General features: G+C 42.8%; 1 protein-coding gene and 1 long non-coding RNA gene across 3 annotated transcripts; one reads left to right on the top strand and one right to left on the bottom strand.

Annotated features, from left to right (window-relative positions):
* Window positions 1–1,212: 1,212 nt before the first annotated feature.
* Window positions 1,213–10,013, bottom strand: LOC145659049 (uncharacterized). The gene is made up of 4 exons (XR_014125029.1): window positions 9,924–10,013; window positions 2,944–3,039; window positions 2,647–2,749; window positions 1,213–2,455 (listed from the first exon to the last, which is right to left on the bottom strand). It is a non-coding gene; the product is annotated as an uncharacterized LOC145659049 (long non-coding RNA).
* On the top strand, window positions 9,989–26,177 carry gsna (gelsolin a). 2 transcript variants are annotated; one of them, XM_027004140.3, is made up of 17 exons: window positions 9,989–10,109; window positions 15,140–15,337; window positions 15,812–15,966; window positions 16,097–16,258; window positions 16,417–16,566; window positions 16,674–16,763; window positions 16,900–17,032; window positions 17,173–17,477; window positions 17,647–17,780; window positions 19,985–20,075; window positions 20,853–20,879; window positions 22,279–22,449; window positions 23,047–23,221; window positions 23,672–23,793; window positions 24,086–24,163; window positions 24,506–24,566; window positions 24,904–26,177. In XM_027004140.3, the coding sequence occupies exons 2-17, from the start codon at window positions 15,145–15,147 to the stop codon at window positions 25,071–25,073; spliced, it is 2,217 nt and encodes a 738-aa protein (XP_026859941.2). In that variant the 5' UTR covers window positions 9,989–10,109; window positions 15,140–15,144; the 3' UTR covers window positions 25,074–26,177. The 2 variants fall into 2 exon arrangements, with proteins under 2 accessions (XP_026859941.2, XP_026859940.2); XM_027004139.2 differs by lacking the exons at window positions 9,989–10,109; window positions 20,853–20,879 and having other exon boundaries at window positions 15,106–15,337.
* Window positions 26,178–26,258: the final 81 nt, after the last annotated feature.

Genomic DNA, 26,258 nt, shown 5'->3' with positions numbered 1-26,258 from the left:
GTAAATTAAACGATCGTCCAGGCAGCCACAAATCTCTCTGGAAACGCAGTCTTTTAAGAGAGGAGAGAACGCCAACAACATTTATGAAATGATTACGCGCTTTCACTCTAAATTGTATATTTACTGCAGAGTTCGATACGAAGCAGAGAGAAAATTGCGAACAAATGCGTCCGAGGTTTTACTAGACACGGCCAAAGCTTCTCGCTGCAGAGCTCGTGCGCACGCGCTCTGGCGCAGGTCAGGTCTGGTGCTTGGTTACATGACACTTCAAAGCTGGATTACTGAGCGTGCGACATGGCTCACGTTGTTGCAAATAACATTGATTTAAAGGATCTGCTTGGTTACAATTTAGGGGATAAATTAAACCTGTCAAAAGGCAGGTTTCGTTTCACAGTAGCGACGCCCTAAATGCACGGGACGTCCGTGCAGTTTAACAGGACGCAATATCCAAACGGTCTGTGAAAACCATACACGAGCATACATACTTTTACATGACTATGAGGGATCCTTCCATACGAAGTAATTTATTTACACATGTCCTGTTTCATATAGTGAATGTTTAATGCTTTACACTTAACTTTGGTTTTTGACCCATTCAGGTCTTATACTATATAAATATTTTATAGGAAGTTTTATGTATTTTAAGGAGCTATTATATATTTTAAGAAATGTATCTGGCATATGTGATTCACATGGGTGATTGAAATAACCTTTTTTATATGAGAAACACTTCATAAGTTAAAAGAGCTCTCTTCATGTGCAGTTTGCTGAGATATTGAGAATTCTTAATCCAAGGCTGTCTGGAGGGCCACTATAGTATCAAAGAGGTTCAAAGATCTGTATGTAAACAAGACATTCGCTTCTGTAGAAGATTCTGTACTGAACTATTCCAGCATGAAACGCTGGAGTAGCTAACTCACACCATAGCATGTGCACACACAACAGAGCACCCTGACGGAGCACAAACTGTGCCCACCATAACTATTTTAAACTGAAAACCATGCATCAGATTCACTGTCTTAGCAACTTCACACACACACCCCACACACACACATACACATATTCATCTGTTTGTTCATTCTTCATTGTACACATCTCTATTCATACATTCAGTCAAACTAGGACTTTTAATTTCGTTTTTGTTTGTTTGTTTGAGCGGTTTTCTTTCTCACCATGCTTCCTCTCAGAACAATCCGTTCTATAATAGGCACAGCAACGCTGATTCTGGATTTTAGCCAAAGCCAATTGCAAAGAGGAACAGCAACACAGTCAGGAAAACCATCAGCCGTTAGTAGAGTTCTCGAGTTTGGCAACTTTCTTTTGCCCTCCCTTTAAAAAAAAACAACAAAAACGAAAGTCAAAGTCAAACCAGCTATTGGGAGATTTCGTACTGAAGGAAGGGGCTTTGATGTGAGGTAAAAGCGCTTCGCTTTGATCTGTGCTGAAATGCTAAATACATGTCAATGCGGATATTTGCTCAAACATGTTTAAGATCCCAGGCCTGACGAGACTACTGAAAGCATAACAATCCACGCGTGAAGGATGGGACAGCTTGCTTTAGCTTTTCCGCATCATGGTTGACTTGTGTTGCCCTGTGATGTTAGCACGGAGCATTTGGAGGGTGTGAATTGTTATGATAAATGAGAAGATCGATTAGGAGGAAAGCAAATGTCCCCTTCTGTTTTCCAGCATTCGGGAACTGAAGCTTTCACAGATTTACATTTACATTTACGGCATTTAGCAGACGCTCTTATCCAGAGCCATTTACTCATAGAATATATCCAAGTACAGTATAGTAGGTTAGAATTAAACATACCAATGAACTAGAATACTGTAGAATACAGGGATGAATGCTGATACCTAGAAGTGCAAAATACATAAGGTCTATCTTAAACAATGATAAGTGCTGTATGTTTAAAAGCATAAACAGTGCCCTACATTAAGTACTAAATTAGTCAGTCAATAAGGAAGCAGTGTCAGTTGTCCTTTAAATATTCCACAAATAGATGGTCTTCAGTCTGCATTTGAAGACTGCAAGGGACTCTGCTGTCCAGACAGCAAGCGGGAGTTCATTCCACCATCTTGGAGCCAGGACAGAAAATAGTCTTGATGCTTGTCGTCCATGAGACCTGAAGCAAGGTATTTCAAGGCGAGCCATACTTGAGGTTCGAAGTACTCGAGGTACAGATCGGGCTTTGACCATTGACCTCATGTATGAAGGGGCTGGTCCATTTTTTAGGTTTTAAATCTGATGTGTGCAGCTACAGGGAGCCAATGAATGGAACGCAGCAGTGGAGTAACGTGTGAACTTCGGAAGATTGAAGACCAGTCGTGCTGCTGCATTCTGGACAAGTTGTAGAGGTTTGATGGCTCTTAGAGGAAGACCAGCAAGTAATGAGTTGCAGTACTCTAGCTTTGAGATTACAAGAGACTGCACAAGCACCTGGGTAGCTTCCTGCGAAAGAAAGGGTCAAATCCTTTGTATGTTACAAAGAAGGAATCTGCAAGACCGGGTTAGATTAGAAACATGAGTTGAGAACGACAACTGGTTGTCCAAAGTTACGCCCAGGCTACAGGCAGCTTCGGGTGGTGATACCAGGGAGTTCTCAAAGGAAACAGTGAGGTCATGGTAAGGGTTGGGAGTACCTGGGATGAACAGAAGCTCAGTTTTAGTGGGGTTGAGCTTCAAGTGGTGGGCTGTCATCCATGACGCAATGTCAGTCAAGCATGCCAAGATATGTCTGGAGACCTGCGTGTCAGAGGGTGGAAAATAAAGAAATAATTGAGTGTCATCGGCATAGCAGTGGTAGGAGAAACCATGAGAAGATATTATATCACCAAGAGAACGAGTATACAAAGAGAAGAGAAGGGGGCCCAATACTGAGCCTTGTGAAACACCAGTGGAGAGTCTACACAGTTTGGATGTGGATCCTCTCATGTCACCTAATAGGACTGTCCATCTGCACAGATCTTCACAGACTGGATCTCTCAGGCCAGGCAGGAATATAGAGCATTAGTGGAAGAAGAAAACACAAACAGCTGAAAGAGAGAGAGAGAGAGAGAGAGAGAGAGAGAGAGAGAGAGAGAAGAGAGAGAGAGAGAGAGAGAAAGAGAAAGAGAGAGAGAGAGAGAGAGAGAGAGAGAGAGAGAGAGAGAGAGAGAGAGAGAGTGTGAGCATAGTGGAGGATAAATACAGATCCCAGGGATAGAGATACTGTTAGAATCATGCAATGGGTACTGCCAAAGTCCACTGGGTAGAATAGAAAAAACATACTTTCTCTCTATATTCATAAACATGTCAAATTCACTGTCGGCTTTGGTGACATCCAAACGGTATTTCATTACAGTCATCTGGACAGCAAAGGTTACAGTGGACTATGGGCACGGCTGTTCCCCACTCCACATCTAAACTCGTGAGACCAGAGACCACACCGTTAATGCACCATGGGGACAGCTGAGAAAGGGTTAAACACTGATGGCACCAACACTCCAACAACATTAGATCTTTGGAGCACAGCAGCACGAGGAAGACTATCAGGCCAAGTGAGAAATGCAAGTGCCAAGCATGTAAATTGATTCAAAGTTATTTGTCAACTGGAAAATTTGTTTAGAGCCAACTTTGAAAGTGACATTTATTTTCCTTGTAACGTTAAGGGCATCTAACAAGTCATTCACCACAGCAGTTAAAAAGAAAGTGATTCTTTCAAGATTAATCATTGATTCAATCAGGAAATTAACTACGTGCTGGATATTAGATCGAACGTCTGGCCCTGCTTCTGTCATAAGGCTGCAAATGTTCTGTAACTGGCCGGTTGCCATGGAGAAGGTGGGACCTGAGTGTTGTTTTCCTTCCCTGGTCTCTGGCTGGATGCTGTTCACATGGTGTTCTCATACACTACAGAAAACAAGTGCTAACTAATGGATGACACAGGCTGTATGGGAGGTTAAAGCGGAGTTCGTCAGTCTTGGTTTCCGAGGCACAAAGTGTTTGTGGTGTTTGTGGCAAACACACACACACACACACACACACACACACACACACACACACACACACACACACACACACAGAAAGAGAACAGAAAGAGAGAGCGAACATATGAGGCTTTGTGGTTGTATTTTCATTAGTAGGGTAACCGGAACCAAATACAAATCTAAAATTAGAGTGTTAAATGTTTTACGTCACTCGATAAAATGCTAAACGCCTTCATTTTCTATGACATGCCTTGCTTGAGCCAATTGATTTGTATAACAGAACCTCAGAATGATCCAAACTCTTCATGAACATCACCCTAATGAGAATTTTCAGCATAAATTTCTGCACCAAAAGAAATATTTTTGCCCAGAAGCCACACCTGTCTGCTGACTTCCTGTCTTGTTTAAGGCCCATACACACAACACAAAACTAGACAGACAGACGAGAGACAGATAGACAGATGGATAGATAGATAGACGGACAGACAGACAGACAGACAGACAGACAGACAGACAGACAGACAGACAGACAGACAGACAGACAGATAGATAGATAGATAGATAGATAGATAGATAGATAGATAGATAGATAGATAGATAGATAGATAGATAGATAGATAGATAGATAGATAGATAGATAGATAGATAGATAGATAGATATGTGAGCGGTAGTAAAGCAGAGACTCATGTCAGTGCAATGCTGGCTGTGCTGAATATAAGAGTAGTGTGAGAATGCCTGAGAGCACCATTCACTTTTACACACATGTTCAAGTACTTATCTTAGTTTGCACCACCCCACCCCTCTTCTCAGAGAGAGAGAGAGAGAGAGAGAGAGAGAGAGAGAGAGAGAGAGAGAGAGAGAGAGAGAGAGAGAGAGAGAGAGAGAGAGAGAGAGAGACCAAAATAAATTCAAGTTTAGTTAATTTTGAGGTTTTGGTCACACACGTTTGAATGGCATTTTCGATGACTAGAGAAAAACTGTGGGTGGAGGTTGTGGAAGTTGTCATTTTGTAAGTGCTTCTCCATCCCCCACCCTAAAGATGCATTTTACAGGAACTACTACTGGAGGGCAAACCAGAGGGATTTTTCGTATCCTGTTTTTATTTTTGTTTCTCACTGTCCACAAAATCAGTTGACATGCCGGACTGAGCCGTCAGTTCTGAAAACGGGTGGAGTTTGAATAATATGAGGAGTTCACGATAATATGTTCCCATAATTTCTTTTACAACCACTCCCACTGATTCTTTCCCCACATGTCCGAGCCGTTTCATACGACTGGCTGCAATCTCGCAGGCGCTGCGCAGCCACTGGTTGCACGGGCCCCTCCATAATTATTAACATGAATAAATAAAACATCCAACGCTTTCCATCCCTCGCGCTCTTAATAGCGTTTTGCAACTGAAATGTGCAATTGTGGGCTGGCATGAAACTGACCTAATGGATTCATTAGCAAGGCATGATACCAAAAAAATAATCAGGAAAGCTATCGGAGCTCAGCTCTGTCACCGTGAGTACGTGCCCGTACCCCACACCCCTCCACCCGTACAGGGTACGGAAACAATCCACGTCACAGCTACACCAGGGTTACGGCTGAGGCAAAGAGCAAAAGTTCAAGGAGCCCGTTTTTCCTGCTACTCACATGTTGGTAAATGTCTCCACCTGGTGGGCACAGCACCAAAGAGCAACTCCTGCGTTGATTACCGAATAGCCTTTATACAGATCCTCTGTCAGAACAGAATACAGGGCAGGATACACACAAGCAAACGTATCATTGCACTTAATATGACTGAAACTGAAGTCCTTGTTGGCTGAGTAGGAATAATTTTTCTATTGGCTATTTAGCTTTATTTATGGCCTCCATATTATTTTGTTAATGCGATGAACCTGAACACGCAAATTATTACAGAGAATGATTCACAGCCAATCGTTTCCCTTTGGAATGCCAAGTTACTGCAGTATAACATTTAATTTATATTGATATTATAATTAATTAAAAATAGTGTCACTCTAACAAGAGCCTAGAAAAGGTTCAGTTCTCTTTGGATGAAGAAGTAAGTTAAAGACTAAAAAAGGTTTTCATTCAGGAAAAAAATAGGATAAAAACAAAAACAAAACCTTAGGAAATATTTTTTCCATTTGCCTTTTTTTTTTTTACTTTTTGCAGCATTATTCCTGGATTTATTAATTCTATGATACTTTGAAATGTTAAACGTTCTGCTGTCCTGGTGTTTCAAGTTCAAGTTTGGTTTATTCGTCACATACATAGTCATACACAGTATAACTCGCAGTGAAATGGTGGAGAGTGCTCTGTCCAAACTGAGCAAAAGAAAACGGGTGCATAGAGAAATATAGATATTCTCTATATGTGAAATATATATATGCAAGATAAATATATATATTCTATGTATGTATAAAATATATTAACAATGTATGTACAGTATGTGTATATTATGATTATATACACAATGTACAATGTATATGGTTGGGTATATATGTACACAATCTACAGAATGTACAGATCCATTTCATATAATAACATATCTACAGTTGTTGTGTAACAAGGTAATTGAATATAAATATATATATACAGATGTACAGAGATACAGTTATGTTACATGGTAGTGGTGGTCCCCACAGTTTATCAGTTTCCCTGATTCAGGGCCCGGATGGCCTGTGGGAAGAAGCTCCTCTTCAGCCTCTCTGTCTTGGTCTTCAGGGAGCAAAAGCGCCTCCCTGACCTCAAAAGAGAGAAGAGTCTATTGTTGGGATGGGTGGGGTCCTATCCTCTCACCGGCAAATCCAACCAAAAGAGCAAAGCAGCACAAACCGAATGACCTTGGGAAGAGATGTCACTGCATGCTTATCATGCAACATCATCCATTTCTGAGCGACCCACAGGTATTGTCCCTACAGGCTGCACATACCCTCTGAATTAAACATCTCTCACCTGCACCCCGCTGGCCGTTCTGACGGGACATGGTGGAGATTGCCAACCAGCAAAGCAGCGCTCGATTCTGATACTGCCTCCTCCTCGCTTTGTTTTTGTTTTTGGAGCCACTTAAGTTCACTGGATATTTTAACTTCTCACATAACCAGTCTCTGTGGGCACTGCAGCCCAGATTCACATCTTACTCTGAAATTCGGCCCTTATATCAGCATAGTGGCAAACGTTTTCACGTGTAATGCATCTCCTCTGAACAGCTGACGCTGAAACATCGACCTCTAAGAACATTTAGCCGTGTTTCAGGTGCAATAAATCAGTGTCCAAAGGATCGCTTGCCTACAGCAGTAAGATCACCACCACCACCATATTTATATTACACATCAATATCAATATTTAATGCTTGTTACGACCCTGTCTAGGTGGTGAGGTCGCAACAGTTACGTGATGATATGACTGGTAGCTGATAGTGGAATGGTATGTGGAATAATTAAACAAAGGATATATATATATATATATATATACACACTGCATGTTTCCATGTAATGATGCTACACATCAAAATACCAAGGACTTCCTCCTCCTCTCTCTGACTTCCTCCTCTTGTGGTTTATTCAGAATAAAAATGTTTTGCTATGGTAACAAAGGGTATATCTACATAATGGATCACTTAGTCATTGAAACAGGAATTTCCTAACACATTAAACTATTTCATGAATATATAAAAGTATTACATTCATTTAGAAGGTAATATGATGTGGTAGCATACAGAGAGTGTGTAAAAAAAAACAAACCTAAATGATGTGTCTGACCTGGAAATTGACACACTTGATAAACTAGGCCAGTTAGCCCAGGTTAGGTGAACAGGAAGCATTTCTTGTTTGTGCTGGTTCTTTTATCAACACGTTTTAAAATATGCGTGCTGTGCTAAATTTCCATAATGGCATGAAAAATCTTTTGTTCCTAGTGTATACCAGATTAAAACATGAAGTCATGTAATGTGTGCCTTCAATTTTCTTGCAATAACATGAGAAAAAAAAAGGTCTATACCACATACATTTATCATTCATCATACCACAGAGCATCGCCGGGACAATAAAGTCCACAAGAATACAGCTTTCAGCTGTCTGGCAGGCCTGTTTTGCTTCCACTCTAAGTTTTGCATGACACACACACACACACGCACGCGCACACACACACACACACACACACACACACACACACACACACACACAGAGATTAGCTTCAGGAGTGGTTGCCAACACAACAAACAAAACCCACATTACAAAAGAAACACCACATCTAACTACACTCCACAAGACAAAAATAAAATACAATTCTACACTCCCTGACAATAAACAGACAACAATCCCAATAGCAAACAAACCAGCACCACTCACTACAATCAGTAACTGTACACACAAACACGCACTAGAACGTGCTCTAACACAGGGATTCTCGATATACACAAACACAAGCCGACTATGGATGTCAAAAAGACAACGGATGCACAGCCAAGACCACAAAAACCAAACAAACAATTTGTACACTAAGGCTACCCCACACACAGCCAGGACGAGACTAGGGTGAGCTCGGGCCAGTAAAGGTCCTTATATAAGCCACAGCAATCACTTAAGGCAGGACGGAGCCAGTAACGAGATGCAGAGCAAGACTGTCTGAACCGGACCGGGAGCGTAACAGCTGCACACTGACTTTTTAATTGCTTAGTTATGTATGCTTTGGTAGCTCAGTGGTTAAGGTAGTTGACTTGTAATTGGAAGGGTGCTGGTTCAAGCCCCACCATTGCCAAGTTGCCACTGTTGGGCACCTGAACAAGATCCTTAACCCTCAAGTTGTACTCAGTCACAAATGTAAGGTGCTTTGGATAAAAGCATCAGGTAAATGTAATGTCTTCTCCCAATGGCTGTTGTGTAGTCTTTATCACATTTAACATGCAACGTTAGCATTCGCTGCACAAATGATATTCCTTCCGTAAATATTTCTAAATCTAAACTGTTCAGTGTGCGGAAATATTCCACAAAGTATCATTATTGCAGAATCAATGACCACGGCTTTTATGTCATATTTCTACACAATTCACATCCACATGTACAAGCCAAGTTACATACTTTAACCAGCTGATGGAGCCAGCACTGAGAATAAATATACACTAAAGTAGGAAAGCCCTCGCTTTTTTAACCCAGGGTCCTCAAACTCTGGTTACTGGTTTCTCTGATTCAACTCATCAGATCGATATTGAGTTGAAAATAAATGGCAAAAGATTTGAATTTGAGAACATCACACTACCTGCCAGCTCCCGAGTAACCTCTTTCATACTTGTCCTGTCTGCACCTTAGCAAAGCGTTGATTCCCCCTGAGTCACACATTTCATAAAGCAAACTTTGACCATTGTCTCGTGGTAACGACTCCGAAACCGTGTGTCTGCCCGGTGTCTCTTGCACTCACACAATACACAGCACGTAATTCTGTTTTTTTTAAAAAAAAAAGAAAAAAAAAAGAAGATATGCTAGGATTTGTCAGACGAGTCATTATTTACCAGACAATTCTTACTCTTCTAAGTAGGTTTGCATCCATCCAAAATAAGCTTACCGTAGACTACTATTAATAGGGTAAAACCTTTGAATATCAAAAAACAATTTCCTATTACATTTTCATAATTTTCTTAAGAGATAGCAATGCATTCATCGTAAAAAAAAAATGCCATTTTTCTTTGGGTGTTTGATCAAGCTGCATAAACTGAATTCTCGTTGTTTGCACGTCTGAAGAAGTTCGTAGTTGGGTTGTAGCCACTCTCTTCTCCTGTCTGCACCTAGAAACTTGTAAAACAGCTCTTTGGCATTTCCAAAGTAGGCTATATAATTTACACGGCAATAGCTAATAGAAAATAAACATTATTGCGATGTTTTATTCATTCAAATTACAATTTTAGGCCATTTAGACACGAAAACTGCACAAAAAACATCCCAAAACAGAAAAACTTGTATCTTACGTCGCGCGAAAGGAGGTCGCACGGATTCGCCTCGCGGCCGTTCCAAAAAGGGGCGTCGCTCACGCGCCAGCTTGTTCCGGTGGACTCCGGTGTTTCGTGCCCAAGTCGGAGAGTGTCGGCCGACAGAGGCGCAGGAGTACAGCGCACAGTCCCAGTGTCAGACACGTCCCCGGCAGTCAGCAGGAGGTAAGGCTGCGCTTTCTGAATGCTTCGCCCGCTGTTGTAAAGCTTCTTTAACTGTGTGTGAGTGAACATTATCTGCAGATTTCTCTCTGTGTCGCAGCACTTTGATATCCAATTCTGTACGCACGCTTCAACTACTTCAAACCATTGAGCATATTTTTTAAAATCATATTTAACTAGATATTAATTTGCAAACACGATTTCCAATGTCCTTTATTTCCAAACCTCATTCGCTCAAACGAGCCGTATATGGCTTGATAAAAATGTCAATCGCAGATGTCTCGAATTCTCTGGGCGTGCCGTGCGCTTTTTGACCTGAGCTTGGACACAGGGCGTGTTTCTGCAGCCGTAGCCTACAGCGAAACGCACAGTTATTAAAGCTGAAAGGACGAAAGAAGGCTCTCAGAGGAATGAAACTGCGCAAAATCAATGTTTAGGCGTAGATTTCATTTCACACAAATGCGTGTCGAAGGCAGGATGGCCTCATTTAGTGTGTGGCAGATTAGTGCGTGTTTGTGTGTAGTTACTAATTGTAGGGAGTGGTACCGGTTTGTTCGCTATTTGTATTGTAGAATTGTATTTTATTTTTGCCTTGTGGAGTGTAGTTAGATGTGGTGTTTCTTTTGTAATGTGAGTTTTGTTTGTTGTGTTGGCATTCAACCACTCCTGAAGCTAATCTGTGTGTGTGTGTGTCTGTGTCTGTGTCTGTGTCTGTCTGTCTGTCTGTCTGTCTGTCTCATGCAAAACATAGAGTGGAGGCAAAACAGGCCTGCCAGACAGCTGAAAGCTGTATTCTTGTGGACTTTATTGTCCCGGCGATGCTCTGTGGTATGATGAATGATAAATGTATGTGGTATAGACCGTTTGTTTTCTCATGTTATTGCAAGAAAATTGAAGGCACACATTACATGACTTCATGTTTTAATCTGGTATACACTAGGAACAAGAGATTTTTCATGCCATTATGGAAATTTAGCACAGCACGCATATTTTAAAACGTGTTGATAAAAGAACCAGCACAAACAAGAAATGCTTCCTGTTCACCTAACCTGGGCTAACTGGCCTAGTTTATCAAGTGTGTCAATTTCCAGGTCAGACACATCATTTAGGTTTGGTTTTTTTTACACACTCTCTGTATGCTACCACATCATATTACCTTCTAAATGAATGTAATACTTTTATATATTCATGAAATAGTTTAATGTGTTAGGAAATTCCTGTTTCAATGACTAAGTGATCCATTATGTAGATATACCCTTTGTTACCATAGCAAAACATTTTTATTCTGAATAAACCACAAGAGGAGGAAGTCAGAGAGAGGAGGAGGAAGTCCTTGGTATTTTGGTGTGCAGCATCATTACATGGAAACATGCAGTGACTGCACACATGATGATGGCACAGTAAGACTTGATTTAGCTGTAATGTAGTCTCCTCATGTACATATTAAATGGAATACACAATACTAGAGTTTTATTGAATGGCTAGCGGCTAACTGTTTTCTTTTGGCATGTTTCTGCAGTGTAAGGTTCCCTCAGGCCTGTAAAATCAATAATATCACACTACCAAGACCCTATAAAAGCGACCCTATCGGTTTCTCTAAAGGCTGATAACACACCATTGAGAGACAGGTTTTGTGTTACAGCCTCTGCATTTATCTTGGCTTTTGAAATTTGTGTGTGTGTTTCGGAAGACCAAAAGCAGTCTAATCTGTGAATGCCTGGTTTCTTGTCATGGAGGGAGGTGTTGTCTGAACTACACAGAAGCAGCTGTTCCCCAAGTCAGCTGAGGGATGTGACTGTCCTGTGGTCCTCACAGCTCTCTGTAGTGTCGTGTTATCTTCAGACTCCCTCGCCCAGACCAAGCCCAGTGCAGTGCGTGACATTAAACTGCACAGCAAAATGCCTGCCTTGCCTCGAGCACAGCTCTCTCAGAATTTAATCTCCAGTCAGTCTTTTCGATCCATGTATAGATCATCTCGCAGTTATACCGTGCTGCCGCTTCTAAAGGGGGACTCCGATCTCTTAAATGATCTTGAGTGATTTTTTTTTTTTAAACGTGCTCTAGTGGAGGTGCTCTTGGGTTCATTAAACACCACTGCTGAGGATGTTTGAAGGTTCCTTGCAGAAATGCTAACGAAGTGACTAAGAGGCCTTCAGTCCTCAGAGAGGGGACGTCAGTGGGGAGGAGGCTCTGCCTACATGGAAGGAATGAGTCACCCAGGAAGCCAAGACTCCTTGAGCAAACAGAAGGAAAACATGTGGAGGCACCAAACAAGACAGGGAGCCGTGATGAGCATGACATGGAACCAGTGGCCCCCGTAAACCATAAAGCTCATCTGCTCAGCCAGTCAGCAGTGCATTCCTGCTAGCATATTGTGTCCATCTTAAAAAGCTGATTTTGGTCAAGACTCTTTAGCACACACATCTGTTGCATTTCGGGCTGTGTTTGAGTACTTTTTGGCCCGAACTATTTTAAGCCTTTAAAAAAAACAAAAAAACCTCAGTCGGGAGCTGAAGTGCCACTGTTACCCGCATGTCTTAGCAGGGAACAATGGTGCTGTGTGGTTGTGCTGCAGTGTTGCTGAAGGCCTCTTTTGTTTCTGGTTACTGTATCAAAAAAAAGCGTACATACATAAATAAAAATTCCCCATTAGGATATTAAAGTGATCATCTTTGCCCCGGTAATGTTTTAACCTATAGGGATGGAATAATGTGTTTTTGCCTCCTGTTTCCAGGTGCAGTACAGTATTGAGCTCTTTTTCATACGAAACTCCCCAATGCACCAAATTTTGATCCTTTCATTGCTAACTGATGTAGATTGTCTTATTTTTTTAACTTAAAAATAGTACAAGAGCTTAGACATTAAGCATAGCAACTAAAAGTATATGTGCATTCAGTGTAATGTAGTTTCCAGAAAACTCACTGAGCATTAATCCAGTGTTGATGTAAGATTGTGTGACATGACTAAATAAACTTGTGCTTAAATTTGAATAAACATTTATCTTATTCCTAGTCAGAATTCTAGGCTACTGAATTACATAGACATGTGTGATCTAGGTCTGCTAGTCTTGTCCTGTCACACAGAAATGCAAGCATTGTTTAATTCACCAGTATTGACCCCCCTCTCCAGTACTAAAGCCTCTCAAACATATACCTTTAACATAATGCATTTTGTGGGATAGCCATATTTTCGTACAACATGGGTGCACTTTTATTTTTACTGTGCTCCTTGTAATCTCCCATACAGTAATTTACCATGAACCAATTTTGTTGAGACACAGTCTGTATGTGTGTGTGTGTGTGTGTGATGGCATGCTGACTCATTTTTTTTTTTTTTGCATGAGCCCTTGAGGTAGACAGCAGCAGTCATGTGACTTAGACTATTTATAACCCACTTTAGGCGAGTAAACTGTCTGGAACATATCAGCCTCGGGACAGCAAATGTAAGCTACAGTGGCTGCCCTGATTCTGTGTGTTTGAGACATGATAGTATTAGTATTTCCTTTTAATTCCAACAGACACCCTCCTGAAATTAAGTATCTGGCATTCTTTAGATACCAAAAAGATTTTAAACTGCCCCTGGTTCAGGCTCCATGGCAATGCTTTCATGTGTTTCCTCTTGGGATATCATTTATGTTATTTTTAATGATTTCCTCAGTGTACGTGTGTGTCTCTTGAAACGCACATGCAATTATGGAGCGTTTGATCCAAATGAAATCTAATAAAAACAAGCTCAGAGCAAGCAAGAAGAAAACCGTGCTGCTGGACACAGCCAAACTGCAGCTGTCAGTAGGCATGGATGTGATCGTCTTTAGAAGACACCACTGATACTTCAGCCTTTTCTGTTCTGCATCTTTCCACACCTCTTCAGGTCAGGCCTTAGGGACTACAGCTGAAACCCAAATAACAATAAAACAGTTTTTTAAAGTAGCGTTAGAATAATTTTTCAAGTTCCCCCCCGCGCACAGGTAATAAACATTAAACAAACCAGTATGCTGCATTTTCCTGTACATGCATCCAGCTAATTTCTGCATTCGGCCTGCTGAGTTTTCAAACAAATGAGTGTTTTGTAGACTGCCCTCCGGGATAAAAGAAATGCCTTTTTTTTTTTTTAGCAGAATGCTCTCCTTCTAAGTGAGTGTTTGTTTGGCGAGTCTGGACTAGAGGGCTGGTCCCTGACTGCTGTAATTTTATCTCTGGTGTTGTAAAGGAATTCTAGACCACTCTCTCTATAATCTCTATAATGAATGAGTTATAACATTAAATATCATGAAGATAGTTTATAGCATAATACTCTCATTCTAATCGATTCCTGTGCTGAATTGTGTACACCACCTTTAGGTATAATCATCTAACATGAATCCAGATAATCCCATGATTCAAGTATTCTTTGGTCTCCTTCCCTTCCCCAGTTGACTCCCATTGATCATGTGCTATGTATTAGACAGACTGCTGTACGTTCAGCTGTCTTCCACTTCACATTCTCCACTGGGCCTATAATAGCAGCTGACGGCATTCCCGACATTCCAGTTTCCATTCCAGCCTAAAGGTCCCAAACAATTCCACACTCCTCTCTCTGCAAGTTTGTGGTGAGCTCCACACACGAGCCCCATGCTAACGGTCACACTGCAGCAATGTGCCTAAACTCAGAGCACAATGCTGATAGTGTGCAGGTGTGCCTGTGTGTGCATGTACATGTGAGCGGAAGGTGAGTGGTAGAAATGTTCTGAGTCACAGTTCTTCCTCTTCCTGAGGGTCTGTAATACGTGTCCTTCAGTGCAGGGGAAAATCCCCAGCCCTTGGGGTTTATTGAGACTTCCAGTTCAATGAATTCACAGACTTTAATTCTGCATTGACTCAGTGAAGTACATTTAGGCAACTGGTTAAAAGTAAAAATAAATTATTCAGCATGGCACATTAATACTTTTAAAATGAGCTTTAAAACTGAAGGCTCATATTTGAAAGTAAAAAGAAAAGCTCTGAAAGTGTGCAGTGAATTTCCACCAATCAGAACCATGCGTGACCTCTCTCCAGACAGCATGGTGTACCACCCTGAGTTTGAGAAGGCAGGCCAGCAGCCTGGCCTTCAGGTATGGAGGATCGAGAAGTTTGACCTTGTGGCTGTGCCAGAGAATCTCCAAGGATCGTTCTACACCGGCGACGCCTACGTGGTCCTCAACACCATCAAACAGCGTTCTGGTAGCCTGCAGTACGACCTCCACTTCTGGTTGGGTAAGTGGCTGTTCACATGCATTAGGCAGTGGTAGCTCAGTGGTTAAGGTACTTGTAATCGTAAGAGTTGTTGGTTCAAGCCCCACCACTGCCAAGTTGCCACTGTTGGGAAGACCCATAACCCTAAATTGTCATAAGTTGTACTTATAATGTCATAATTGTAAGTCACTTTGGGTTAAAGTGTCAGCTAAATGCAACTGAGAAAGGAGTGCATTATAACTTGCCAGTTCCTGTAACTTCAAATGCTAACTGCGGAAGTATTAGTGTCAATAGATCTGTTCCACAGTGTAAACGTACCATGCTCCAGCATGGTTTCATCTAATAAACAGGTGCTTGAGCCCTATACTAAAATTAGTATAGTATAGGATAGGAATATTTAAATGAGGCTCAATGGAGACATAATTCCAATTAAACTGTTCAGCTAAATTCCCGAGCTGAAGGTGACTTCTGTTCTGTTCCCGACCTGTTCTGAAGGTGACTTCTGCACTCAGGATGAAAGTGGCTCTGCTGCCATATTTACAGTCCAGTTGGATGACCACCTGGGTGGAAAACCCATCCAGTTCAGGGAGGTCCAGGGTCATGAGTCTAAAACCTTCCTGGGCTACTTTAAGAAAGGTCTGCAGTACATGGTAAGTGATCAGTGGACAAAATGAGAGCAAATTTGAAAATTATTTATATAACAGTTTTCTATATATATTATATTATTATATAACTATAATCTTTGCATTTTTTCTGAAAACTCTTTTTCACTCTTCTCAGAAAGGTGGAGTTGCCTCAGGGTTCAAGCACGTCGTAACCAATGAGGTGGTGATGCAGCGTGTGCTGCAGGTCAAAGGTCGGCGTGTTGTCAGGGCAACAGAGGTACCTGTCACCTGGGATAGCTTTAATCAAGGAGACTGCTTCATCCTGGACCTGGGTAATGTGAGTACCTCTGGGGCTGAAATGATACGGCTGGGGTTTTTGTAAATGTCACATTACAATTAGTAGCTGACCAACCATGAAATTATGGTCTTATATGTAATGATAAGGTCATCGTGCGTGTGTGTGTGTGTGTGTGTGTGTGTGTGTGTGTGTCACAGGAGATCTATCAATGGTGTGGATCCAAAAGCAACCGCTTTGAGAAACTGAAAGCTACTCAGCTGGCCAAGGGCATCCGTGATAACGAGCGTAGTGGACGCGCCCGGCTGTACGTGTGTGACGAGGGCGTGGAGCGAGACAAGATGCTTGAGGTGAGAAGCTAAAATCATTATCATTATTTTCAGCATTTAGCAGCACTCATCTTAGCGCCTGGTCACGAAGAACTCTGTGAAATGGGTTTCGTTTTTTTCAACGCCAGGTTCTTGGAGAAAAGCCAGACCTACCAGAGGGAGCTGATGATGACCTCAAAGCAGATGCTTCAAATAGGCAGCTGGCTAAACTGTACAAGGTGCTGTGGTTCTTCAGGTTCTCACACCCATATATGTCTAGACGGAGAGACACGGCTCAGCACTTGCTCACAGCAACCTACTGCTCCCTGTATATTTACCCCGTTGGTCTGAAAACGCTCGTCTGCTGTTCTGCAGGTTTCCGACGCCAGTGGGACCATGAGCATGGCCCTGGTGGCAGACGAGAACCCCTTTTCCCAGAGCACGCTGGAGTCCACCGACTGCTTCATTCTGGACCACGGCTCAAACGGCAAGATTTTCGTATGGAAAGGTAAGTGTCCAAGTCCAAAGAAAGCAGTCTGCACTTTGTACCTTTAACTGCACAAAGCTGATTATTTAACGGGAGGTTTGTGCCCTAGTATGTGTGCCGTATTCTCGGTTTTTAACTACCTGGCATCCTCCACCAAACAGGAAAGGATGCCAACGTCGAGGAACGGAAGGCAGCCATGAAGGCGGCGGATGAGTTCATTAAGAAGATGGGTTACCCCAAGCACACCCAAGTGCAGATCCTGCCTGAGATGGGGGAGACCCCACTGTTCAAGCAGTTCTTCAAGAATTGGCGCGACGTGGACCAGACGGAGGGCCTGGGTGTGGCCTACGTCTCCAACCACATTGCCAAGATCGAGAAGGTGCCGTTCGACGCCTCCACCCTGCACGATTCACCCGCCATGGCTGCGCAGCACGGCATGATCGACAACGGCCGTGGCGAGAAGCAGGTGAGTGTGACCACCGCCCCCGCTTCGCTTAGCACGGTTGTACTTTTCAATATTTACTCGTCGCATTAGCAGCCCTTCGATGCTGAAACTGTAGTGTTTTTCATAGAGAGATGGAGGAATTTTAATGCAAGTGATGTGATGGTGGTCACATGATGCCTTGTGTTTGCAGATCTGGCGTATTGAGGGCTCAGACAAGGTTCCTGTTGATCCTGCCACCTATGGCCAGTTCTATGGTGGAGACAGCTACATAATCCTTTACAACTACACCCACGGAGGCAGACAAGGACACATCATCTACATTTGGTAAGACCTGATCATGTTGTAGTAGTAGTAGTGGTAGTAGTAGTAGTAATAATAATAATAATAATAGTACATTATATTTATATAGCATTTTTCGAGGACCCAAAGACACTTAGAATAGTCAGTACAAAAAATTGACATTGATGGACATATAAAACAATATCTACAGAGTACATAACATTTACAGCATGTACAGAGTACATAACATTTACAACTAGCATTTACAGGATATGGGCAAGAGCTGATGAAAGATGAGTTTAGGTTTGAGAAACATAAGCAATGTAAAAAGGTGTTTTTTAAGATTAGATTTGAATATATAGAGAGATGCACACTGTTGGACGAGATGGGGGCTAGAGTTCCAGAGTCAGGAAGCACATCTTGAAAAAGCACTATCGCCCCAGCCATGTGGGTTGGAGGAAGGAACAGTAAGCAGCTTGGCTGAGGAAACTGTTTTAACTATAGCGTTGATGTGGGCACTGGAATCAAGGATGATCCCAAGATCTCAAACCGGGGGGGGGGAGATACAACTGTGTCCTCAATGGAGAGAGCAGAGGACAAGCTGTTTTGAGAATGGATTTAGAACTGATTTGCATCAGTTCAGTCTTATCACTATTAACTTATCACCTTTTCCTCATTTCTGATATGGATTTCGTATTAAAATAAATCTGGATTTCATCTGCGTAGCAGTGGAAGTCAAGGTTAAAGTAAAGCAAGACATGTCAGCTAAATGCCATAAATATGTCCTAAAGGAAGCATGTACACAGTGAATAGAAGGGGCCCACGAACTGATCCTTGAGGAACCCCTTGAGTAACTAGAGAAGTGGAAGCAGTATCGCCAGAGAGGGTAACGATTTTCTGTCGGTTTGATATGATGTCAGGCAGTCCAGTGTGGAGCGGTTAATGCACAGCTTGCGCAGCCTAGACGGAAGGATAGAATGGCTTACCGTGTCAAAGGCTGTGCTTGGATCTAGCAGCAAAAGATTACACAGAAAATGTAGACACAGGATCAAGTGATCTGGTTATAGTTTTAGACTTCAGTAGAACATCAGCAATGAGGGAACAATCAACACTATGAAAAGTAGAAAGAGAAGAAGAGAATGAGCTACCACCAGGGGGATGGAGAGGGAAGAAAAGCAGGAGTTATTAATGGCTCCAGAGAACTGGTGATTTTTGCAATTTTTAGATTCAAAGAAATGTAAGAATGAATCACAGAGATGGACAAACAGCTATATTGCTGTCAGGGGGTTTAAATAGCTTGGTGACTTAATACCAACTCCCGTCATCTCTTCTCATCACTGTTAATGAGTCTGGACAAATAGGTTGATTTAGCAGTGTGTAAACCATCTCTGTCAGCATCTAGGTTCTGTAGGTTCTGTTTATAAGAGAGTTTAGACTTTATACAGTCTTTCTAATTGACGACCGGTCTGCTTCATAGTGTGTAGTTTATTATTATACCAAGGGGAGGAAGAAATGTCACCTTTTTAGATTTTAAAGTAGTTAGTGCTCTCAGAGAGATCAGCAATAAGCAGGTAGCATGTTCCTCAGGAGAAAAGGGACCAGAGTCAACTGCACATCTGCAAAGACAGTAGAAATAGGTCAACAGAATGAGTCTTATGGAAGAAAGTGTATTTTTTATTAAAGCAATGAGGACTAGCCAGCCGTGAAGAGAATAAGCCTGTGATCAGAGAGCGGAAGTAGTAGAGGATGGGTAAGGAGAAAGAACAGTCTAGAGTGTGACCTATGTCATGAGTGGGAAAACCTACATGTTGTAGGAGCTGGAAACAGTCAAGAAGTGAGAGAAAATATGGTTATCCTGTAGCAGCAAATCAACAGCTGCGTGTTCAGGCCAAACAAGAAACCACTAATCTGGCTTTGGAGTAAGTTTTGAGTAAAATATAAATCAAATATTTAATCAAAAATGCTTTTTAAGGGCATGTGAAAATAAAACCACAGTTCATAGCCAGAGAGTAAGGGACGGCAGGGTACCTCTCTCCACGGTCATGAAGTGTCACACCAGAGCAACAGACTTAGGGATCTAGTGGTTTCCAACACGGCCCCTGAGCTGCCTAACGTTCTGTGTAGCACAGAGCTTGAGCAAAGCTGTAGCGTAAGGCACATGAGGGAGTTCTGATCGACTGCTCTGTGTGTGACTCGCTGGCCCAGTCCTGGGATTCAGTGGTTCACTGAGCGCTTCATCGTCACTGCAGGCAAGGTCTTGACTCCACACCGGATGAAACCGGAGCGTCTGCTATCCTGGCAGTGCAGCTGGATGACGAGCTGGGAGGAGGTCCCGTGCAGGTACCCTCGCCAGCCTGGGACGGGGAACTCATGGCGTCCAACTCCCTCAACCAAAGTCGGTCACTTCATTCATTTCTAACTGAATACGTTTCATCGTGAATTTGTTTCTAAAAGGGAATCAAATGTACCATCTTCCGCCCGTCCTCCAACTGCGATGATTTTGTTAAATGATTTCAGATCGACTTGCTTATTTTGTGAAACGCTGTCCATAGAAAAAGAACAAAAACAAAACTGCATATTGAAAAACAATAGTAGCAGGCACTGTGAATCCAAACGATCAATTTTCATGGTTAGCAGTATGTCCTAGTGCCAGAAGCCATGTAATCAAGGTTGTTTGAGCTTACTTAGCAACTCGATATGGTTTCAGTATGAAGTCTCTATGACTCTAATAAGTGGGCATACGTTTCACTTATTTGCTAGCTTCCTAAGCCTAATGGCTCCTGTGCAAAAATCAAAGAAGCAGAATTTGTGGTAAGGGGAAATTCAGCAAATTTTGGCTTTTCTGCCAAGCTATTCTTCCAACTTTGTGCTCTAAAAGCTCTTATTTCTGCACTACAGCATTGATCCATATCTGCCCCTTGTGAGTTTATGGCGACAGAAAGACTCAGATGCTGCAGTCCACCGAATCTTTAGCAAGCCAACAGGAAAAAATCTGGAGTCACCTCGGGAGACCCGTGATCGCTGTCCTCACAACCTCCTCCTCTGACCTCTTTATGTCTCACCCTCATCTGTCTTTCTTTCCTGTCTCTCTTCCATTTCCTGCCTGTCTGTCTCTAGGTGGCTGGCGCTCCCATCACCACTCAGGTAGCTGTGTGTCTGGGCAGCAGTTGTCTATACAGAGCCTTAGCACGAATGCTAAAATGTTTCTTCAGCTCATTTAGATTAAGGTCACCTCAGGGCACAGTTATCTTTGTTGGCACAACGCAACAGGAACCTATCTAAGCTCCAAACAACATTTTTCCAAGTTCTTCCATTTTTTTCATGATTTATTTCCCCATCTTGGCACTAAACCATGCAGCAGACAGAATTTGTTGTAATTGTAACAAAAGGCTCCAGCCAATCAGAGCTCCAAAAACTGCAAATAGGTTAAAAGCCCATACACTTTTGTTTCTAAGGACAAGTGAGCTAAGGCTCTGTGTAGACTAGACATTTACGCTTCTCATGTCTGCTTGTAGTTCTGCTTGTTTTAATATGTGTACACACACTAGCAGTGTGTCAACCCATACTGAGCGGTGAGGTTGTCACCCACTGGGGCGCGAAATTCAGGTCCTGCAGTGTTAACATTTCAAGCCATCTGCATTAGAAATCTGAAAATCAGGTTTCACAATTTTAAATGTGTTGTGTGTACTTAGTGTTTGTTTGCATGTGAAATACTACCAAACAGGCCTGACAAGCATGCACAGATAAGGTTCCCGGGACTCTGGGGACGGAGAAGGATGTTTACCCCATACCTCCATTTTGAAATTTTTTTATATCAGCATTTTGAAAAAGGTTTAAACATGGAAGAAAAAGAGCTCAAGCTGAAGTGAGGCTTTTGGGGAACTTAATTCGGATCCAAACACGGCCGGATTCGTGCCGAAATGTGAACAAGCATGTAATTCACACAGAGCAGTGAAGTGCAACAGCTGGGCTCAGTGACTGCAATAGGGCTCTGTTATATGAAACCAGATGAAGCAGTGCCTGAACAGCCCAGTGTCATACAGCTAGAAAGGCTGGGTGTGATCGCTCTTGGCTGCCATCTGGTGGACGTTTTACAAACAGCAGCTGTTTGTTCCTGGCAGAGCCTACAGTAGGTCATGGAGATGTGTAAGCAATATCTGTCGTGTCAGAACTGTTGTACTGTTAAAGTTCTAATTCAGACTCATTACAGGGATGCTCCACATTTCTTCTCAGAAGTCTGTAATCAATAGCTGGAAGTGGGCAGCTGTCGTATTTAAATGACGCAACTTCTTCCTATTTCAGTCCTTTCCCATTACAAACACACCACAATGACTCAGCAGTCACTTTTTAAAAGAAACGACAAACACAAACTCTAGAACTGGAGGTTTTCGTGTAAACGGACTTACAGAAGTGACGGTAGTGTGGACAAGTTTCTTCACCTCGATTTCACTTGTATAAATGCCTGTTTTCTTTCCAACTCTGTGAATGTTCACTGGAGTATTTGTGGTTTTGGACTTAGTGTGTGCGCGTTTGTGTGCCTCAGGTGCGTGTGGTGCAGGGTAAGGAGCCAGCACACCTGATGAGCCTGTTTGATGGGAAGCCCATGGTGGTGTATAAGGGAGGTACATCCAGAGAGGGGGGCCAGACCGAGCCCGCACAGACTCGCCTGTTTCAAGTGCGCTCCAACTCGGCCGGCGGCACCCGGGCTGTGGAGGTCAGTGTCTAACATGCGAGGGCTTCTAGAGAGGGCAACACTTTGTCCTTTAGTAAATAGCATGTGGTGCCATGTGCTGTGTGTGACAGTAGGCTTTCAGGCCCACTTTCTCACTTAAGTTTCGCACTAATGGCTCTGTCCTCAGACTGTGTGTGTGGAGATTCACTCTGCACTGTTTCTCAGATACAGTCTTTATGTAAGCACTAGGCCAAGTACACTTTGGCTCAGTCAGTGTGCAGCCAACACTAAAGAGGCTCTTGCTATTTTATTTTATTTCTTTGCTCCTTAAATAGTGGAGAAATAAGTCATTTCTCCCCCGCCTTCAAATTATTCCCCCCCTCCTTCTTCAAATTATTTAAGTCATTATACTGACACCTAGTGGCCAAGATGTATCAGAGCTTCTGTATTAAATCTGTTTAAAACATGAGTACCTCCATGTGGGGGACCCGCTCTATGGAGCATAAAGTGGTTCGTTCAGGGACTACAAAGCAGTCTTGATTCTTCATCTCGTGAGCTGCACTTTTTATAGAAAAAAAAACAAATCTTTCGTATTGTTTGCTAAAAATGATTAACCGACCTTTAAATCACCGTCCCCAGGTTGATGTAGCGTCTTCTAACTTGAACTCCAATGATGCCTTCATCCTGGTGACCCCAGCAGGCTCCTACCTGTGGGTGGGTACAGGGGCCAGCGACCCAGAAAAGACGGGGGCCCGGGAGCTGTGCGCCCTCCTCGGAGTGACTGCTTCCGAGATCCCAGAGGGAGGGGAGACTGGTAAGAGCAGAGCATTTCCAAACAGGCTGCACATTATCTATGGATGTGTTCAAGTCAGCCAGGTTTCCTGCAGTGCAGAGAGGCACTCATTCACATAAGGTTATTTTTGCAAAAAAAAAAAAAAAAAAGGTTTGCATGGTGTAAAAAGTCTCAGGATTAACATTTAATACTCTACTAATACTCTGTTTAATTGCTCTAAAACATTTAATAATTTTAACATTAACAAAAAAGGAGAAAGGAGTTATTTGAATAAACCCTTTGCAGTCTTTTTGTATCAAGTTATTTTTACTCTATGCCCTTTAATATCCAAATTGTCACACACATCTTGTTTGTCACTTAACCTTTCTGTCTCAACCACTTCCTGAAACTCATGTTAATATCAGACCATCAAAACTATAATGAGTTGGGTGAAGATGTTTAATCAGCATTTCTGGTTCTACGCCTTTGCAGGGGACTTCTGGGGGGCTCTGGGAGGAAAGGCCGAGTACCGCACCTCTGCGAGGCTGAAGGATAAGTTAGACACCCACCCACCAAGACTCTTCGGCTGCTCCAACAAAACCGGACGCTTCATTGTGAGTACCTCCTGCCAAAACGCTCGGGCCTGCCATTCAAAGCACGAAGTCCTAGACACAGCTTATGTAATACATCTGATCTCTTGTTGCACAGCCAGGCAACTGGTTGGACAGTCTTTGTCTTACTATTTTGGCTCACTATTTTTCAGTCCTGCAAGGAAATGATGACCAAGATAGCTCTTGAGACAAAATTATCGTACGTTTAGTCTGATGTCGGACTGGTTGGTGAGGTGGAGGCATTTTATTTATTTTCTCTGTGTGTGTGTGTGTGTGTGTGTGTGTGTGTGTATAGATTGAGGAAGTACCTGGAGAGATGGTTCAAGAGGATCTGGCTACAGATGATGTTATGATCCTGGATACCTGGGATCAGGTGACTTTTCCCCCATTTAGATTTCTCTAGAGAGCCAAAGTGAAGTAACCAAACAGAGCACTCAACATTTCTCACACACAGTGGCCTTGTTCTGTCTCGCTGATCTTGAAATGTCGCCAACCTAAAATGGCACAAACTCACCAAATCGCAGTTCTTTGACTGAAACTGTGTTATTTAACAATAACAATAAGAAAGGGATCGGTTAACAAATGGAAGTTCTCATTCCACAAGCACTCGAGTCTAAAGTAAAATCCACTTCCCCTGGCAAAGACGCAGATCCACCGTCACCTTGACGCGCTGACGTGTCCTGGGGGGTTTGTAATTGCTGTGGTTGTGTTGCAGGTGTTTGTCTGGATCGGTAATGAGGCACAGGAGGAGGAGAAGAGCGAAGCAATGGCTTCAGGTGAGACTCGTTACATTTCTCACTCGTGTGCAATATCACTAACGAACTCATATGTGCAGGAAGTACCTCACCATGCATGTTTTTTCAGATCCACACCATAGTGGACGAAAGCAGTTTACGTTAATCTGGGCAAAGCAAATACACGCAGTGCCCTTCCTCTTGTCAGTTAGTCCCGTGTTTACCGCACTTATGCAGCTGTTCACTTGGATTTGAGAAACGGCGACTTCGCATGCAGATGTTAAGCTTGAGATTCTAATTTCCCAGAAAATCATTGTGTGCATTTGTATGTAAAAAGCAGAATGGATGCGTTGCGAAAACTCTCACCCTGTCCCGACAGCTGCCCGCTACATCGAGACGGACCCAGCCAAGCGAGACCCCCGCACGCCCATCGTGAAGGTCAAGCAGGGCTCCGAGCCACCCACTTTCACTGGCTGGTTCCTGGGCTGGGACCATGACTACTGGAGCAGTGATCCCCTCGAGCGCGCCATGGCCGAGCTCGAGCTGTGAGCTGTCGCCTGGCCTTCCCTGACCTTTTAACCCAACTGCCTTAGTTGACCCTTGGTGGAAGTCGCCCTTTTTCACTGACCAACGTGTTTCCATACGAGTGGCGGAGAGCCACTGATGGATCAATGCAAAAAGGCTACTTCTATCCAAAGAGCATTGCTGCCCTGGTCTGTAGTGCCCTGTCAAGTCAGGCCAAGCAACGCAACCTCGCTGCACTTTTGTTACTGCGATGTTTAAGTGTTCATTTCTTGCTTTTGCTAGAATTTTATTTGAAGCTGTGTACCAAACATGCAAAAAGGTTTTGCATTGTTTTTATCTGGAGTCAGATTCACAACGCCTCTCCTTTCAGGAACACCATTTTTGGACCAAGGGGTTTTTGTTTTTTTACTTTGTCATGAAGGTCAGTAACATGTGGCCAATATGATCCTAGCCATGTTCTCCTGTTATGAGTTTATGAATACAGACCATGACCTAGATTTGTTAAAGCCACAACCAGGAACCAACAAAACATGAAATTAGCTTCAATAGCTTCCTAATATCCCCAGGTACTTGGAGGCAAAGCAAAACGCATTAAATGTGCCTGCCAGCGTAAAGCACACCTTGTGTCAGCTCGTAAGTGTGGGGGGCAGGTTGAGCTCTGAGAAGTTTGCTGGAGTTCAGGTCAGCCTGTGCTTTGCACTGGGAAGCCAGACGTCCCCGTTATTTAAACAACTCTTGACAATCAGATACAGGAGCCAGGGCAACGGCAAGGGACACATGTCCCAGAGAACTGAGGGGGAGTTGGGGATAATCAGGGAGTCAGCCTGGATGGAGGCAATAAGTGTCATGTTTCTAGTAGTCTGTTTGTTGTACTGAAACTAGCTCCTCTGAGGTGACTCCTAACAGTGGCTTTAATGAAAAGGGGCTGCCTTGTTCCTCTTGCATGTTCCCATTTTAGTGAATTTCTTTGTATGTATGATCTGATTTTTTTTAAACATGAACATTTTAAGGGCTTCTACTAGCAGCACTAGCTTGGGCAGTGGAACTTAGTCAAATATTTTCTAACTGAAATGTTATTTTATAGTGATCTGAATAGTAATTCTCAATACAATGCAATCGCAACCATTACCCATGAAGCATTTGTTTTTCTTTGTCTCAGGATGCTAGAGTTAGAATGATACAAACCCAAGCAGTTATTTCTATCTGCAG

The sequence above is a fragment of the Electrophorus electricus genome, chromosome 8 (genome assembly GCF_041902795.1).
Source record: "Electrophorus electricus isolate QZ-2024a chromosome 8, ASM4190279v1, whole genome shotgun sequence".
Lineage (NCBI taxonomy): Eukaryota > Metazoa > Chordata > Actinopteri > Gymnotiformes > Gymnotidae > Electrophorus > Electrophorus electricus.
The sequence above is the reverse complement of the archived record's forward strand: the minus strand, read 5'-3'. Positions and strand labels throughout refer to the sequence as shown.

Bases quoted from the DNA above. Each gene is read 5' to 3' on its own strand.
- gsna (XM_027004140.3), top strand. From the start codon at position 15,145: ATGGTGTACCACCCTGAGTTTGAGAAGGCAGGCCAGCAGCCTGGCCTT. The intron at 16,764-16,899 runs GTGCTGTGGTTC...GCTGTTCTGCAG, and splicing joins AGCTGGCTAAACTGTACAAG to GTTTCCGACGCCAGTGGGAC. The intron at 24,164-24,505 runs GTGACTTTTCCC...GTTGTGTTGCAG, and splicing joins TCCTGGATACCTGGGATCAG to GTGTTTGTCTGGATCGGTAA.